The following is an 18,062-nucleotide window of genomic DNA, read 5'->3' on the forward strand; positions in this document are numbered from 1 at the left end:
CACAGACCCCAGTCTAAACCAGCGCAAAGTAAGATGGAACAGCTCCCATCCATAACCTCGACACTGTTTCTGTTAACGCAACCCAAGATGGAGAGGAGTGGCTGGCTGGCTGATGTTGAGCTGTACGCCTAGTTGCTTCTCCTATGCACTCCAAAGCCATTTCACCTACCCTGCAGTTATGAGTCCCCATGCCCGCTGGGATTCACATGGGTGGCACACCTGGACAAGGCCTCCAGAACCTTCCAAAGATTACAGCCTTGCTGACAGGAACCCTCCTGGCCATGCCTGTCTTGTTGGTAGCCTCTCCAGCTCAAAACATACAGTCCAAATGCGTTCCAATAGGCGTGGGAAAAGATTTGGGGCAATTGCCTTGTTTCCTCCTCCAGACTGTTCCCATATTCATAGGTAGTTCAAAGACATCTTCCCTTTTGGCTCCTCACAGAGATCAGTCAATCACATTGCAGTTCCATACTATTCTAGGTCTGCTTTTCTGTGGTGAATGGCTGATTGACTTGCTATTAAGATTTTCACAGTCAGCAGAGCCACAAGCCTTGAATACAGCAGGGCAGAGCCTGCTCCATATTCTTTTTGCAGTTTGTCATGTAATGCAGCTGTGGATCAAGCAGGAGATGGACACCTTTTGCAGGCCTTACTTTCCCTTCTTCCTCTCCCCTCCCTTCAGGGTAGTTCTTCAAGTCTGATCTCACATCTGTTCCAGCTGAGCATGGTCTCTCCCAAAGACCACCATCTTTCCCTCAGATCACGGGGTCAAACTTGCGGTGTCACACCATCACGTGATGTTTTTCCCCTTTGTGGAGCTGGGGTGGGCATGGCCTGCGTGTGATGCATCTGGCCAGTGGGCTGCCAAGTTTAACACCCCTGCCTTAGATGTCTCGCATCTGCTGAGCCTCGGATTTTGTCCACTGCACTTGAAACATGGCACCCACCATATTCATTCCATAGTGGATGAGTGGTGATCTCCCTTAACCTGACAAGAATGCTTTTTAAAAAAACTTTTTATTAGATTGTATCAAAGGACCTAAGCATGTGCATGCACACACACAGAGACACACATAAAAAAGCAGCACGAAACCAAGCACCCACATTAACATTCCTATAATTGTATAGCAGAAGGTACCCACAATTCCCCCGCTTGGTATAAGCCATCGAGTCAAAAGGGCTGAGCTTTAACCTGCCCTGAATGAGCAAGAGAAGATGAGGTTGCTGCTGTGGCAACACGGACAATTTTTGGAATGCATCTGCCAGAGTCCTGTTTTTATTTTCAATATTAGCTTACACTGAGTATTTAATCAACTTTTAGAGCATGGATTGAAGTTGCAGTTGGGCCAAATGAATAGTTTACAACTTGATCCACCAAAGTAGAAGAGATTGAAAAAAATTCAGTCTGCCCAAAAATATTCCAGTGCATAAAAGAGAAGAAATTACAACCTTTTCTTTTAGGGTTTAAAAATGCTAAATTTAAAAATAAATACTTGCAGTGCTTTCCAGTTTTGTGAAGGATACTGTGGTTTCATTCATTTGATTAAATGGCTGCCCATCTCAAATCCATAAACAACAGTAAGTGTTACTTTTGTTAAAGGGTATTTTTATCTGCAGATTTTGAATAAGGGAATTGCCAGCAGAAATCATTCACTGATAACTTGGAGGATCAGAGGTCCTTGATAGGTGAAGAAAAATGGCAAATCCAGTCAAAACATCTGACTATGCAACCAACATAATTCATTATGCATTACACACCTGTAGCGATGATCTTCTGCCAACCTAGCAGTTTGAAAGCATATAAAAATGCAAGTAGAAAAATAGGGACCACCTTTGATGGGAAGTAACAGCGTTCTGTGTGCCTTTGGTGTTTAGTCAGGCCAGCCACATGACGACAGAGACGACTTCAGACAGCGCTGGCTCTTCGGCTTTGAAATGGAGATAAGCACCACCCCCTGGAGTCAGGAACGACTAGCATATTTTATTTATTTTATTTTATTTTTAATTTGATTTATATGCCGCCCTTCTCCGGAGACTCAGGGCGGCTTACAATGCGTTAAGCAATAGCCTTCATACTTTTTGTATATTTATACAAAGTCAGTTTATTGCCCCCACAAACTGGGTCCTCAATTTACCTACCTTAGAAAGGATGGAAGGCTGAGTCAACCTTGAGCCTGGGGAGATTCGAACTTGCAGTAATTGCAGGCAGCTGAATGTTAATAACAGGCTATTAGTCTGCTGCGCCACCAGGCTATATATGTGCGAGGGGAACCTTTACCTTTACACAATATTGATGGATGCCCTGCAGAAATGGAGGCAGAGGTTTACTGCAAGTCAAATAAACTGTTGAAGATGAAAGGCAGGCATTGGCTGATTCCGTAAAAGACAGCCAAGGATAACAGGGATCCAAGTTTAAAATTGGAACTTGTGGAATGTGCAGGAAACAAAACCTGAACATTGAAATAATGTAATAAAAACATGAACAGAATGGTGGCAAGGAAAAGCATTACAGTACATGGCCAATTTCTGCAAACAGTGGAGGAGAAAATGGATTCAACCTGGCAATGATTTACAACTGGAACATTAAAAAAGGAATCTGAAAACTTGTTTTTGGCTGCTCAAGAGTAAGCTATTTGAACTAATGCAATCAAAGCCAGAATTGAAAAAATGTCATTCCAAAGTGCAAATTGTGGAGGGGCAGAAGAAACAAGTAGATCTTATATTAAACCTGTGTAAGAAGATTGCACAGATGGAAAAGTGGAAACATAAAAATTGAAAAGTCAAAAGTGAGGTTAAAATATTGTGCGATTTCTGAATACAGGCTGATAAAGTCTTGACTCAACACACCAGAATTAACTGTGGTTGAAAAGAAGAAAGCGTGGATAATAGATGTGGCTATATCAGGAGAATAGGAGAAAAATAATTGGAGAAGATCAGAAACATCAAGATCTGAAAATCCAAGTTGGAAGATTATGGCACAAACTGGTCATGGTGGTCTCAACAACCCTGGTGACGCAGTGGTTAGAATGCAGTATTGCAAGTTAACTCGCTGTTCACTCCAGGAGTTCGATCCTGACCGACTCAAGGCTGTCTTCCATCCTTCCAAGTTCAGCAAAATGGGGACCTAGATTGTTGGGGGCAACATGCTGACTCTAAGCCGCTTAGAGAGGGCTGGAAAGCACTGTGAAATAGTGCATAAGTCTAAGTGCTATCGCTATTGCTCTTCCTTTTTCCCCTTCCTTCCTTCCTTCCCTCCATCCATGCATGCATCCATGTTATGCAGTGGTTAGAATGCAGTATTGCAGGCTAACTTGCTGCTCACTCCAGGAGTTTTTGAGCAGCTCAAGGCTGACTCAGCCTTCCATTCTTCCGAGGTGGGTAAAATAAGGATCCAGATTGTCGGGGCAATATGTAGACTCTGTAAACTGATTAGAGAAGGCTGTAAAGCACTCTGAAGTGGTATATAAGTCTAAGTTCTATTGCTATTACTATTTGCACACTGGGTGCCCTACCAGTGTCTTGCAGCTGTCACCTGCAAAAGGCCACACTGCTTGTGCTACACGAAGACCTTATTTGTTTTTTGGGGAAGAACTTGAGGTGTATGATGTGCCTTCCCATTATTATGAACAGATAATAATTTAAGTGAGAGGGGTGGCAAACAAATGTAATAAACAAGCAAGCAAGCACCAATGTGCAGGCTTCCCATTCCATGATCTAGGTGTGTTACCTAGAATTTTAATGTTCATTATTCCTTTTTTAAAGGGTGATATCACTTTTAAACTTGGCAACTCTGGCCTCTTTTTTAGCTTTAGAAAACATGGGTTTTTTTCCTTCTTGGCCAAGGCCATTTCTTTTGGTATGCAGGAACTTGCCATTTCAGCACTAAACCATCGTGTATTCTGAAAGTCCCGGAATGCACTTATACTTTTTAAGAAAGATACGAACCCAGCTGGGAAGGAGTAGCGCAACCCCTAAACTTGCCACTTCTGCAATGTTATCTAGAATCCATGTTTTCTATTGTTTAATTCGCACATGTGATCAATCCCTTTTATGGTTTCATCCGTTGCACGCATCAAATCGATCATTTATTTCTGTACCCTATAAAAAAACCGCGACCTCCCCCTTGAGGAAGCCCGTTTTGCTGCGGCGATTCCTTCTTTTCGGGTGGGCAAAGAAGCCCCTCGGCTCCTGACTAGGGGCTGGAAGGAGCCCCCCTCCCCATGGAGGCACCCGGGGGAGGGGCGGGACGGGGGCTCGGGGGGGGGGGCTAGAGCGGGGCCGCGCTCCTCCGCACGTGCCCCCCGTTGCCGGGCAACCGTGGCGGCGGTTGAGCAGCTGTGCCCGACCGGCTGCCCGGAGGCGGCGGCGACCCGGCATGGTGAGGGGGCGGGCGGCGGGCGGGCGGGCGGGGGCCGGGGCTGGGGGGGGCGCTGGCTGACGCGCGGCTCTCCCTCCCGCAGGACCCGGCGGCGGCGAAGGAGGCGGAGGCGTCGGGGGCGCCGCCGGAAGAGCCGCCGGTGCAGCTGAACGTGGGCGGCTGGGCCTTCGCGGTGCCCCGGAGCAAGCTGGCGCAGTTCCCGGAGTCGCTGCTGGGCCAGGCGGCGGCGGGGCAGCGGCTGTTCCTGGACCGCGACGGCTACGCCTTCCGCCACGTCCACTACTTCCTGCACACGGCGCGGCTGTCGGGCGGCAGCGGGCTGGAGCTGCCGTTGCTCTACGAGCAGGCCGGGCTGCTGCGCCTGGCGCCGCTGCTGCAGGTGCCCGGAGGGGGGGGGAGGAGGGAGCCCGCGCCCCGCCCTGACCCCCCCGCCCCCCCCTGACGCGCCTCTCCCGCAGAGCCTGGACAACCTGAAGGAGGGCAAGCACAACCTGCGCGTCCGCCCCGCCGACATCCCCATCGCCGAGCGCGCCTCGCTCAACTACTGGCGGACGCGCAAGTGCATCAGCAAGCCCTGCGCCGCCGCCGCCGCCGCCGAGTGCGCGCTCAAGAGCCCCGCCTGCTCCGGTAAGGCGGGGGCCGCAGGGGGAGGGGGCCGCGGGGTCCCCGAGCCCCGCCGCGACGGCCCTCCCTCCCTCCCCGCAGGCTCGCAGGAGAAGGCGCCGCTGGGGCTGATGGACACGCCGCTGCTGGACACGGAGGACGAGGTGCCCTACTGCTTCCTGCCGCTGCGCCTGGTGGAGCGCTTCCCGGCGCTGGTCACCGACGACAACCTGCTCTGGCTGGCCGACGCCGCGGCGCTCATCGAGTGCGAGAGCGGCGAGTTCCGCTTCATCGGTAAAGGGCGGCCGGCGGGGGGCGGGGGGGGCGTTGGGGCGGAGAAGAGGCTCGCCCCCCTCGGTTACCTATGAAGTAGAAATGAAAGGCGGCATAAAAAGCGAAGAAAGAAACCAGGACATCGCCCAGCAGTGGGCAAGAAGCTCCTTGAAGCGCAAAACTCTGAGAAACGTCCAGTGGCCGCACAAGGAGGGGAGGCCTCTCTGGGTATCATCGGCCACTTCCCTGACCTGAAGAACTGGGAAACATAACGAGGAAATGGGGGGAACTCTTGCAACTTTTCCTGCCCCCCTCCCCTCCCCTCCCGCCCAGTTCCTTTCCCCGAGAAAACAAAGAGTGCAAGAAAGGCACTGGCCGCTTTTGACCCAGGGCACCTGGAGCTGCCATTTCTCAGTTCCTTTAGAGAAAGTGTTGCCTGTACAAAAACAGTGCTTGTTGCATCTTTCTCTGTGTCTCACTATTAAGATATGCTGGTGTTGATAAAGGAGAATATTTGTATCTCAAGGTTGAAATGAGGGGTCTGCAGTGCTCTCTCAGCTTGGTTGTTTTCTTGTAGTGGTCACTGATGATGTGACCTATTTGGGTAACGAAACATCTGCAAGAAAACAAGCAAACTCAGAGAGTATCAAGGAGCCCCCGTCTGTTGGTTTACCAAGTCTATAATTTGCATTGTTATCCTAGAATTATTGTGATAGTTACTAGCCTAGGCTACGTTTCAAATTCAAATTTTGTTTCTTCCTATCAATTTTCTCTCTCTTGTTTCCATGTCCATCTCTTTCTTTCTGGCCGGTTGACTCTGTCCATCCTAGGAATAAGCTAGGAATCCCCAGTTTTGCTTTCCCCTAAAGTCATTCAAAATATAGGTACATAGCATGAAACACCCTGCTAGCCCTTCAGGTTGCTTACTTTCTGGTCTGTGTTTTTTTTGAACAACTAGCTAATTTTCTTCGCTCAGAGAAGATTCTTTTGCCTGATAACTTCTCCAGCTTGGATGCTCTGGAAGCAGAAGCGGAAGCCTTGGGCATTCCCAAGGTCATAGAAGCCGTGAAGGTCTTCAGGAATAACCCAGGTACAGTTCTTACCATTTAAGTTCTGGGTTGACTAATTTCCATACTTGGACTTTCTTTAATTACAGAGTGAAAGTAATGATAGCTTGGTCATATTCGTTAGGAAATTGTACGGAATATAACCTGTAATAAAGATTTTGAGTTATTTGTTACTTAAATGGAAGTATATTGTGCGCACGTTTGTATGCAATTATTATTTTTTTGATAAATGGCCAAATGAAGCAGATAATAACTTTCCTGCACTTTTAGACTAATTTACCCCTTCTTCTAGGAAACTCCAAAAATGGCTACGAATTATAATATTTAGAATACCATGTCAAACTAGAGCTGTCCTTTTTCAGAAAATACTATTCTTTTAAATACCATTAAGGAATCCCACATTACTTGGCCTTCACAATACCAGTATCTTCTGTTTCTACTCTTCAGCTATTTGCTTTATTGTTGCTCATCTTAAAGTATGTATTTTATGACTGTCCAAGAACACAAAAGCAGGTGGCCCTTGCACTCAGTGCTCCTCTGGATTGATCCCACCTATGCCCTGCCCATGATCAGCGTCTAGCCTTCTGATTACAATAATTAATTGATTAGGAAGCTTTGAGCATATGCAAGCCTGCTTGGAGGCTCAGAATGCAGGACATGCAAAATGTTCTGAGCTTCAACTCATTTCCGCTATTTGGGTCTGAAAACACTCTAAACTTTTGCCCCAAGTCCAGAACAAAATGGGCACTTCCAAACCATTGGCCAAAGAAGCTGAATGCTGTAGTTCTGAAGGAAGAGTGAACCTGTTAAGATATGCATTTGCTTGTGTTGCTAATATTGAGTTGTTGCTCTGCTTTGGTTTTAAAGTGGAATGCAGCTTGGATCTTTACTCCAGCGCAGAGAAGCATAAGGCGCAGTCAGCCATGCTAACGTCAATGTCTCCTTGGGTGGTTTTCTTTAGGCTCGTGTTCCAGCGAAGCTTCTAAGTCTCAAGGCTGTGAGAGGAGCCCGACGGCACAGCAGCAGAGAGCTCAGGACCCATCCGTCCTCCTCCCTTTGTACCCGATGGTGCTGGGACTCCTAGTCAAGTACCCGGACTCTGCTTTGGGGCAGCTGCACATGGAGAGCACCCTGGATGGGAATAAGCTCTACATCTCAGGAAACGGAGTTCTTTTTCAGCATGTCATGTATGTCCCTTGGGAAGTTTGGTCGTGCTTGTTTCTAGTTTCTAATAAAGACATTTGAGGTGTGGATGCAAACACAACCTTCCGTTATAACATAATGGTGTGAAGGATGTGCTCTCCAGGCAGCTCCATGGGATGGTACCAGAATAATTCTTATTTTATAATTAGAAAATTCTCAATTTAAAATAGCATTTCCCTGCTCACATTTACTACCACCTGGGGCATCCAGTCAATTAGTACTTATGGCCTTTGTATTTTCTTGCAGCCATTCCCAGGATGGGAGATAGAAGGATAAAACTGGTCTGTGGTCAGGAATATCCGAACCATCGGCCAGGATGAGGCTTTCCCAAAGGTTGGATAGATTGCCAAATATAATCCGCACCTGCTGACAGAGGATGGCATCCCTCATGTTGCCTCCTGACCTGGCCATCATTATTAGATCCTGTAGTAGTTTGGGGGAGTCCTGTACAAAGGGCAGGACTGGTCAGTCCAGATGTGGCAAAGTTTAGTTCCTGGCTGGGTCTCCTTGGGATGTGAATGGAGGTTGCCGGTTGGGAGCAAATAGAGCTCTGTTCTCCATGAAAAGAATGCAGGAGGAGCCAGGAGGGACTGTAGCACTGGACCACTTTACGCTGAGAGCTGTGAGCAGTGATTGGCAATCGGTTGTTTTTCCTTCTGGATCCATTTTCTAGCCGGCTGCTCCCAGGACCCGCATGGCTCCCATGGAGTGGTTTTAACTTCTTTGAGGAGTGCTGATTTCATCCTGGGGTGCCTCTGTCGGATGGAACTGAGTAGAGAGTTGTATTGTGGGAGTAACCTGTAGAGAATGAGTTTTTGTGGTGCCCTCTAGTAAGTAAGTGTAGCATTTGGTGGATCCTTTAAGGCCACTGGATGGTTTTATGGGAATGTCAGTCAGTCGTCTTGACTGACAGTCAAACAGAAAACAATGACCTAAATCATGGAAATACTAAGGAGAAACCCCCTCCCCCAACACTGGCATAGCAAATTGCTGTACATATGCAGGGGGAAAAGCCCACACTCCCTTGCACTGATATTGCTATCTAGTCGGGTAATGAAATGTCTGCAAGCAAACCATGAAGCTCAGACTCCACAATTCCACCCTCAGCTGCATAACAGTCCTGAACTCTTCTGTTGGAACTTGTTTGGTCCTAATTTAGGACCAAACTTTTGCTTTCTATGTTTTATTATTTTAACAGCCAAGGCCTAGCTTCTGCATGGAGCCAAACAATATTATGACACAGAAGCTTCAGTTTCTAACTGTTCAATATTTTATGTAATGAAGTGAAAGTACACTGCTAACAGTAGCTCTTAAGCAAGGTTTAATGGCAAATTAATATGCGTATGATAAGGAGGAGCTGTATCTTTTTTTTTAAAGTAGAGTGAGGAAATCTGATATATGTATATGAAGAAGAAAAGCAGTAGTTAAGAAGTCCGTATAAAGAAGAAAGAATGGAAAGAAATAATCCAGTAGCTGCCTTAAAATAAGAATGATAAAAAAATCTACATTTTTGGCAAGTCTTTCTCTTTTTCTGTGCAAAGGAATTGGTTAGGAACTTGCAGACTTCCACTTACACGAAATATGTCTGAACTTCCACATCTTTGCACGTATTTGGATCAAATGGATCTCATCTATGAGCCAATGAAGGATGCTTTAAAAAGATTTCTAAACCCGAAGACGCCCACAGATTCCCTGATAAAAAGTAAGTTGTGCCTCCCTTGAGATATATTATGCACGTGAAACTGTGTTGTGGGAATCATTCACAGGTTAAAGATCTAGGTAAGGAAAAAACCCTGCAAAAAAGGCTGCGGCAAAAAAAACACCTCCTGTGTTGTTGCAGAACAGGAGAGACTGTCATCGGGGGGCCAAGCTGAACTTGAAGGAGACTCTACTTTTTCAAGGATGAATATGTGATAGATTCTTCATTGGACACACTGAAATTGTCCAGTCATATTTTAGGTTAATGTATTGTACAGATTCAGCTCACACAATGGTTGACCTGCACAACATAGTTGAGAATTCTGACATAAAATGATCTAGTATATCGACCAAGGCATCTCTGGCTTGGTCATGGAACTTGTGAAGTGGATCTTAGAATTGTTGTAGATTGCAAAATTGTTTGAGCCAGTAATGAATTTTCTCTGATTTCCTTGCCTGATCTAATCATTGATGAGGAAATTGTGTGGTTCAGGTGCCTGGGCTATTTCATTCCTCCGTGAATCCATTCCTTTGTGATGCAAAAGTATAAAAGTAGACTTTCTGCCATTTGGATTGTGTTTTGTAGGTGCAGAGTGGGCAGCAGAAATAACAGCTTTTTCCCTCCATCATATTGTCAAAGTCTATGTAGGAAGCCACTGGTATGCCACCTATTTGCAAACGTTATTAAAGGTATAATTATTAAGTATCTTTATGTTGCTTGCTCTAGAGTGGCCAATATTTAGGCTGCTTAGCTAAATGTCTATGGAGATTCTCCCTTATCCAGGTCACAGTTGTCCCAAAGGTGCTTTTTCAGAAGCAACTGGACTTTCTGGTTTTTCTTTGAAGACGTTTCGCTTCTCATCCAAGAAGCTTCTTCAGCTCTAACTGGATGGTGGGGAAGGGAAGGATTTATATTCCTTGTAGTCAGCTGGTCCTTTGCATCCTTTTAGAGAGTCGTTGAGGCTACGTGGAGGTTTAACTGTGTCCTCAGGGTCACCTGAGTAGTGCAAATGGGTGTGGAGCCTTCTTGGAACTGCTGAAAGGACTGTGTTGTACTGTGTTCTTGGATGAGAAGCAAAACGTCTTCAAAGAAAAACAAGAAAGTCCAGTTGCCTCTTGAAAAAGCACCTTTTTAGATTGCTTGTTCTAAAGAGATGAAGAGAGAGCATCGTGTGTAACTAAGCTCAGAATACATATGGCAGATTGCACAGAGAACTTGAAACTTGACCTTTCATGATTTTTGTTGTGCTTTTTGTTGTGCTTCTCCTGGAGAAATGCAGGCTGGGATGTGTGAGAGAATTCCAGTGTCATCCGTTCCCTCTCCTGAATGCTGGTGACTATGAGAAACTACCTTAGAGAGGTGTAGCATTCCTTTGAAAGAGCTGGAGTTTGCCACCTGGGCGATGCCAGTTCTCCCCCCAAGAGGTGCCCCGCAGTTTCCTTTTGTTTTTTTCTTTTTTTGCTAACACCAAACTGGACTTTCTATTGCTTTCAGGACTTTGAGCCATTTTGTCTCCTGTGCAAAAGATTGGAGGTTACTTGCCACTTCCGTTATTCAGAGGGTGCTCCTTTTTCCTAGCTCTGTGCCCCCCTCCCCCCAATTCTCCTTCTATCCTGACTGCCAGAGACACGCAGGAGGATTACTGGATGAAGTGGGAAGGAAAGTCTATGATGTTCCCTCCTCTACACAGTAAACCTATGAATTGGGCAACCTGAGAGAAATCTCTGGCCAAAGATCCTCCCAAGCCTGCCCAGACCTGTCCTTCCCCCTTTTAAGGAGAGCAATTGGTTGGTGGTTTTCCTGCTGGCAGGGAATTCTCAGAGGGAGGGGAAAGCAAGCCACAAATGGCTGCCTTTCATTGGTCCTCTATTACAGGGGTCCCCAACCCCAGGCCCTGGACGGGGACCATTCCGTGGCCTGTCAGGAATTGGGCCATGCAAGCAGTAGACGAGCGAGTAAAACTTCCTTTGTGCAAGCACAGGATCTAGGGTCCGTGTGAAACCATTCCCCCTTCCACGCAACTGGTCCCTGGTGCCAGAAAGGTTGACTGCTGCCCTATTACAAATGGGAAGGGCTTGCCTTCCTCCTGCTAGCCTTGGGAGTGAGGCTGGGCAGGGCTTGGAGGGTGAACTTAAAACAATCTTGTGCCAGTGGCTCTTCTGCCGATGGGTCCCATTCTAGAGGGGCTGCCTGGCAGTGTCCTGAGTCTCTCTTGGAAGATGACAGTAACTTTCCAATCCACATTTTTTCCAACTTTTAGAGCGACAGCATTTACTAATCTAGCATGATGGCACAGGATTTGGGCATTTTGCTTGAAATTGTGGCATTTTAAAATTATTATATCTGAGGATAGGGGAACCAAGGAACATCTGGATCCCTTAGTACAGGCAGTCCTCCAGATATGACAGGTCACTTAATAAATGTTCAGAATTACGACAGACATCCCAAAACTACATACTGTATGACCCTTTTTCAAAGTTACAGTGGCCCCCATGGTCATTTGCCCTTATGACTGACCATGGGAATGCTGCAACACCCCCACCTCTCTTGCCTTCCATCCTGCCCTGACAGGACTCCAAAGTGCATTGGGTCTGCTTCCTAGGCCTCCTGGAAGAGACCGCCATTTTCAATGCTCCAGCGATTCCTTGTGGAAATGGCCACTGCGTTCAGAGCTTCTTGCCCCAATGACCGGGCCATTTGATAGGCGAGGGGCCTGGCCCTTGTTTTGCCCCAGAAAGGCAGGGGGACCTGGCCAGGAGGAAGGGCAGTGGCAGAACCTGGAAAGGCAGGGGTGCCCCACGTTTTCCTTCCCCCTTGTTTCTCGTTGGCAAGATAGCCAACTGCACAGCAGACACGCGTGCGAGCCTCCCTGGGGGCAGAAAGTGGACCATAGGATATCCTGGGGGTGAGAGAGGCCTTGGAGAGCCCAGTCAGGTGGATTTGTGCCTGCACTAGGCCTCCCAGGATCTCCCCCACCTCTGAGCTCCACTTAATGACCCACACGTTCATTTAAGCGATGCACAGGGGTGAGGGGGAGTGGGGATGCTGGTCGTTACTTGACTTGATGTAGTTCATTTAATGTTTGTCCCAATTTTCGGCCTTAATGGACAGCCTTCATTAGAGTCGTAACTTGAAGCTACCTGTACCACATTGGGCTGCTGTGGCATTGCAGTTTTAGTCTTTTAAAGACTAACTAAACTGATAAAAGCATTTTTTCCATGACCCGAGACTCAGGACAATCAATGTATCTGATTTTTATACAAAATATATATGCCATAGTAAAAGTGAGCAAAAGACATTTTTACTGCAGCAAACTCCGGTGACTGTTTCCCCTCTGGAACCATGGGAGGATGCAGCCCATGCTCTGCGGGGACGTGGGCCACCTGCAGGCCAGGCAAAATGGGCAGCCTCCATGCCACATGTTGATTTGATGCTAACAACGCCAGTCAGTTGTGGTGCCCCTTTGCACCTGATATTATTCTGTCATTGTGAGCTATCTAGTTCTTTAGAATACAAATCGGGGGTGGGTGGGGGAGGGGGTGGTAAGGAAAACAGTATTTTCAGTTTGAGAGAAAGCTTATGGAAAGAGCTGATTTGAAATCTCCTGCCTTTTTTCCCTTTTAGTTTCCAGAGTTGTTGTCAAATTGCAAAAAGGTATATTGGATTGCTTATGGCCAGAGTCTCCTCATTCATGGAGATGGAAAAATGTTTCGACATGTTCTCAACTTCTTAAGACTTGGCAAGTTGTATTTACCATCTGAATTTAAGTACGTTAATTATTGTTTGATGCATATTATATCTGGGATAGCTAAGGAGCAGTTTTACCTTAAGATAGAGTTGGAAGTGCTCAGTGCACCGAATGGCTGCCTCTCTCAACCATATTCTGTGGAGAATAAGGCTTTAATTATTTCCTCCACAAAGTTCTATTTTCTCTAAAACTGTAGCAATTTGTGTTTGCCAATTTCTCTTAGGTTGTTCCTGTTTCATTATGTTCCCTATGATGTCATTAAATGTTGCTAATTAACAATTTTCAGCAATAAATCAGGACAACAAACTAAACATTGTTTCAGAAATAACATACGTGATGTAAGGGAACTTGAAGATTATTTATCCCAAATCTTGGAAAGTGCATTTGTCTTGTGAAGGACTTTGCACTTGGGCGCAGCCAGGGGAGGCTGAAGTGGCAGAGCCCCAGGGCAGATGCTCTGGGACAACGAAGGTATCCCTCTGCAGCAGCAGAAGGAGCAGCTGAACTGAAGGCAGTCTTGTACTTGGACCAGGCCTCCCTCCTGCTGCCTAACTTCATCGTGGCTCTGGGTAGCTTATATTTAAAATGAGAAAACCACCAAAAGAACTTCCAGACCAGCATTCAGACAAACTGCACAACAACCAGCCATCCAGGGCTACACAAACACCCTAGCCCAAAGAAAACAGCGGTGCTTTAAAAGATGGGATTAGAGAATCATTCTTGCCATCAGAAAATTCCTCCTCATTTCCAGGTTGAATCTCCTCCTGCCAAGCTTCCACCGCAGCTTTTTGTCCTGCCCTCAGGTGCTCTGGAGAGTAAATTAATGTCCTCTTCCCTGTGACAGCCCCTCAAGTATTGGAAGATCGCTCTGTTGTTTCCCCTCAGTCTTCTCTTCATTTGGCTAAATGTACCCAGTTCCCTTAGGTGTTTATTATATGACTTACCCTCCAGCCTCCGAATCATCTTGGTTGCTCTTCTCTGCATTCTTTCTAGAGTCTCAATATCTTTTTTGTATTGTGGTGACCCAAACTGGATGCAGTATTCCAAATGTGGTTTCACTAGCGCAGTGTAGAACAGCGCTACATTCCTCATGATCTTGATGCTGTTCCTCTATTGATGCATCCTAGAACTGTGTTGGCTTTTTTGGCAGCTAACTCGTAGGAAGTGGTGATCCACTCGGATTCCTAGGTCCCCCTCACAAGTATTGCTACTGAGGCAGGTACCTCCTATTCTATATCTGTGCATTTGGTCTTTCCTGCCTAGGTGCAGGACCTGACTTTTCTCACCACTGAACTGCATCTTGTTGGATAGGGTGCAGTGCTCAAGTCTGTCAAGCGAAATGTCTTCAAAGAAACACAAGAAAGTCCAGTTGCCACTTGGAAAAGCACCTTTGGGACATGCATAGTTATTTTTTATTGAAAGGAAATGGTTACAGAAATCTTGACAAATGGATCACGTTCACTTTAGAGCTCAATTGATCGTACAGTTCATTAAGTAGATTTTGGTTCACCTTCATTTGCCTGGCTGGAAACCAGGGAGCAGGATACCCAAACAAAGGGCACTGAGTCAGTCTCGGGGGGGGGGGGGTATTTCCCCAGTTCCTTTAAACTTTTTCAGAATTTAAACCTGGCTATGCCAATTGGCCCCAATGGGGGAATTTCATGCTGGGGTGGTTGATCGACTGGCAGCAGCTTCCACCTCCCCCCCCCCACACACACACACATATTCTGCTCCCTTCCTCCTCATCTTTACTTATAACTTAGATTTTATTGTAATTTTCATATGATTTTGTATATTTATTTATATATTTATGGTTTCATTTTAATGCAAACCGTCCAGAGTCGCCTTGTGGTGAGATGAGTGACAAACAAATTTAATAAATAAAAAATAATAAACATAGAATTGCACAGTGTATAGTTACGAACCTCTGCCGACTCCAGAACTAGCATGGCTTCCATGCCAGTTCAGTCCATGAGCTGGGGAGCCTTAGATTCAAGGGGTGGTTAGTCCCCCGGTCCTTGTCCCCAGTCAGTCCCTGCCATGGCTTTGTTTGGGTATCAGGCAATGCCTGGGAGACCCTCTCACAGAATCAAGTGGCCTTCCAGGATGAGAAGATGGAACTTCAACATGTTCTCTGTGAAGCTGAACTATGGGTCAGTGGTAAAATCATCATTATAATAATTTCTTTTCCTTTTTTAAAATTTAGCAAAGGTTAATGGGGAATCTCAGTACAGTTGATTTGACATGATTTGCTTTTTCACCCCATGACAGGGAATGGTCACTTTTGTGCCAGGAAGTGATAGAGTACCAGATCCCTTCTCTGTTGGAGGCTCTCGATCAGTATGACACGTACAGGTATTTCTTCTTCTTCTTCTTCTTCTTCTTCTTCTTCTTCTTCTTCTTCTTCTTCTTCTTCTTCTTCTTCTTCTTCTTCTTCTTCTTCTTCTTCTTCTTCTTCTCCTTCTCCTTCTCCTTCTCCTTCTCCTTCTCCTTCTCCTTCTTCTTCAATGTGGGCCCATTTTCTCATTTGCTGCTCAACATAAATAAAATTCAGTGTACTTACAACCACAATTGAGCCCAAACTTTCTGTTGCTAAGCAAGACAGTTGTTCAATGAGTTTTGCCTCATTTTACAACCTTTCTTGCCACAGTTGTTAAGCAAATCACTGAAGTTGTTAAGTTAGTAACACATTTGTTAAGTGAATCCATTGACTTGGCTGGTCAGAAGGTCGCAAAAGGGGATCATGTGATCCCAGGACACTGCATGCCAGTTGCCAAGCGACACGTAATCGTGGGGTTGCTGCAACAGTCATAAGGGTGAAAAACACCCAGGAGTCATTTTTTTCAGCGATGTTGCAACTTCTAACAGTCACTAAACAAGTGGTGTTAAGTTGAGGAGGACCTGCTGGGGCTGCTTCATCCCTGGAGGAGCCTGGACAGCCATTTGTCTCAAATTCTATAAGATCTCCTGCTTGACCAGGGAGTTGAACTGGAAGAGCTTCAAGGTCCCTTCCAGCTCTATTCTGATTGGTTGATTAACCTCTTATCAGTCATTGGATAGGACCAGAATACTGTAATAGGAAGCAGGAGCTCTCAGTGAAGAAGAACAAAAAATAGGAGAGGTGCAGAAACCCCAGCCCTTCCCCCCCCCCAGAACACCCCCCCCCACCAGGAAAGGCTGGGCTGTCTTGGAGAAGCCCCTCCCTTTGGAATGCAGGATCTCTTGGGGGGGGCAGCTTTAAGCCACCAGGGTGGGGTAAGAGGACATTTGAACACAATGCAAAAGTTGGTTTGGCGCTTTGGCCAAGAATTTAAATGTCAGTTGCTCCTCAAAATCTTTTTCTCCTGCCCCTTAGGAAAAAGGGGGGGAAATCCATATAGCTTTCTCCTGTTCTTGACTTCTAACTCTTAATAGGAGAATTTTAATAATGACCAATATTATTGAGGCATAGAAAGTGTTTCCTAAAAAAGATATAAAATGTTTGTGTTCCAGATTATGGGTACAACAACAGGAAGTTCAACATGTAGTTTATCCAGTTAGAAACCTTGAGTCTCCAATATCAGAGAAGGATACCGGATCCAACGAAGTCCTTCGAGATGTAATGTTATTTTTTATTATTACTATTGTTGTGATTGGTCTCATAGTCATCCAGATGTTTAGATTTGGCATTTTTATCCAGCTGTTCAGTCCTTGCCAAGGACTTGAAAAACACAGGTGTTCTTTGATATTGTTAAAAGTGTTGTTACATGATGTCAGCTGTTCCAAGTCAAAGCTGCCTTTTGCAATTGACGGATGGGGATTTTGTCAAGAGGTGCTCCAGATTGCACTCAAGGAGCTTCTGATTAATGCTTTGTTTTGCCATAGTTGTTCCATTTCTATTTGTATTTTGTGATTTTTTTCCCCAGCTCTTTCTTTTTTATTCTGCTGTTATTACTACTGTCATGCTGGTTTTCTTCTTCCTCATTTTTGAGCACTGCAGAAAAAGGTATCCTTCCAATGATAGGGTGAAAAAGTCTGCCTTTTTAAACATGGGTCAAAAGAAAAGTTAATGCCAGGCTCAGAAAACAAATAGGGGGAGAAACAGTTTTCTTTCCTAATCAAAACATAGCAGTATAATGGATAGCAAGACAGAGCAAGTTTCTACACTTCCCATCACCTTTAATAATATTCATAGATACGAATTCATAGTCATCAATGTAAGACCAGCCTTTTACTACAGCCTCTGAGTGGGGACTTTATGACTCCTGCAGCGCTTCCAGCTATGGCAAACTGACTACATTTCTGTCACGTGACTACATGTCAGGCGCTTGGTAACTGGCTCACCTGATCAAGTCAGCATCCCGTTGTCACGTGATCACATTTTGCAATATTTCTTGCTGTCTTCTGGTGTTTTTGATGGTTTCTGGCAAAAAAAATCTGGCTTGCTTAACAACGGTGGTGATTTGCTTCATGACTCCAGTGAAAAATGTCCAAAAAGCAGGTTTGGTCATGTGGGTGCCTCAACTTGGACTGCAGTGTACTGACTACAGTCAGACTCTTAAACACAATCACAATCACTCCACGCACACGCGGAAATGTATGACTAGTTTTTCTTTTTCTTTTTCCCCCTAATTACTTGCATAGGGATTATTCTTTATACTATTTATGTTGTTTGTGTTTTTTGTCATGGATTGCACCAGTGAGGCTAAAATCAATTTCGTTGTATACATGATGTACAATGACAATAAAGGCTATACTATTCAGTGACCTCTGACCAGATTTCTAGTCGCTCTCATGGTTGTAAATTGAGGACAACCTGTATGGCCTTTCAGTCTTTCTTATTGGAGCAACATTGCTGCTTTTAGCTCTACTTGGTTATTCTCTGATGGCAGATACACACAGCAAAAATCATCTTTGGATTTATATAAGAAAGAATAGCAATAGCAATAGCACTTAGACTTATATACCGCTTCACAGCGCTTTCCAGCCCTCTCTAAGCAGTTTACATAGCCAGCGTATTGCCTCCAACAATCTGGGTCCTCATTTTACTGACCTCGGAAGGATGGAAGGTTGAGTCAACCTTGAGCCTGGTGAGATTTGAACTGCCAAATT

The 18,062-nt window shown here is 45.6% G+C and overlaps 1 protein-coding gene across 1 annotated transcript in view; it reads left to right on the forward strand.

The window, feature by feature from the left end:
* The first annotated feature begins 188 nt into the window (after window positions 1–188).
* Window positions 189–18,062, forward strand: part of KCTD19 (potassium channel tetramerization domain containing 19) — a 32,161-nt gene continuing 14,287 nt past the window's right edge. The window contains exons 1-11 of the mRNA XM_070953181.1: window positions 189–296; window positions 4,461–4,757; window positions 4,837–5,005; window positions 5,084–5,275; window positions 6,213–6,344; window positions 7,283–7,508; window positions 9,066–9,226; window positions 9,809–9,912; window positions 12,848–12,990; window positions 15,243–15,326; window positions 16,464–16,569. Coding sequence (XP_070809282.1) covers window positions 189–296; window positions 4,461–4,757; window positions 4,837–5,005; window positions 5,084–5,275; window positions 6,213–6,344; window positions 7,283–7,508; window positions 9,066–9,226; window positions 9,809–9,912; window positions 12,848–12,990; window positions 15,243–15,326; window positions 16,464–16,569 — 1,722 coding nt within the window. The remainder of the gene's footprint in view (window positions 297–4,460; window positions 4,758–4,836; window positions 5,006–5,083; window positions 5,276–6,212; window positions 6,345–7,282; window positions 7,509–9,065; window positions 9,227–9,808; window positions 9,913–12,847; window positions 12,991–15,242; window positions 15,327–16,463; window positions 16,570–18,062) is intronic.

Source organism: Pituophis catenifer, unplaced genomic scaffold (genome assembly GCF_029215685.1).
Source record: "Pituophis catenifer annectens isolate HBS135680 unplaced genomic scaffold, rPitCat1.0.hap2 SCAF_13, whole genome shotgun sequence".
NCBI classification, from domain to species: Eukaryota; Metazoa; Chordata; class Lepidosauria; order Squamata; family Colubridae; genus Pituophis; species Pituophis catenifer.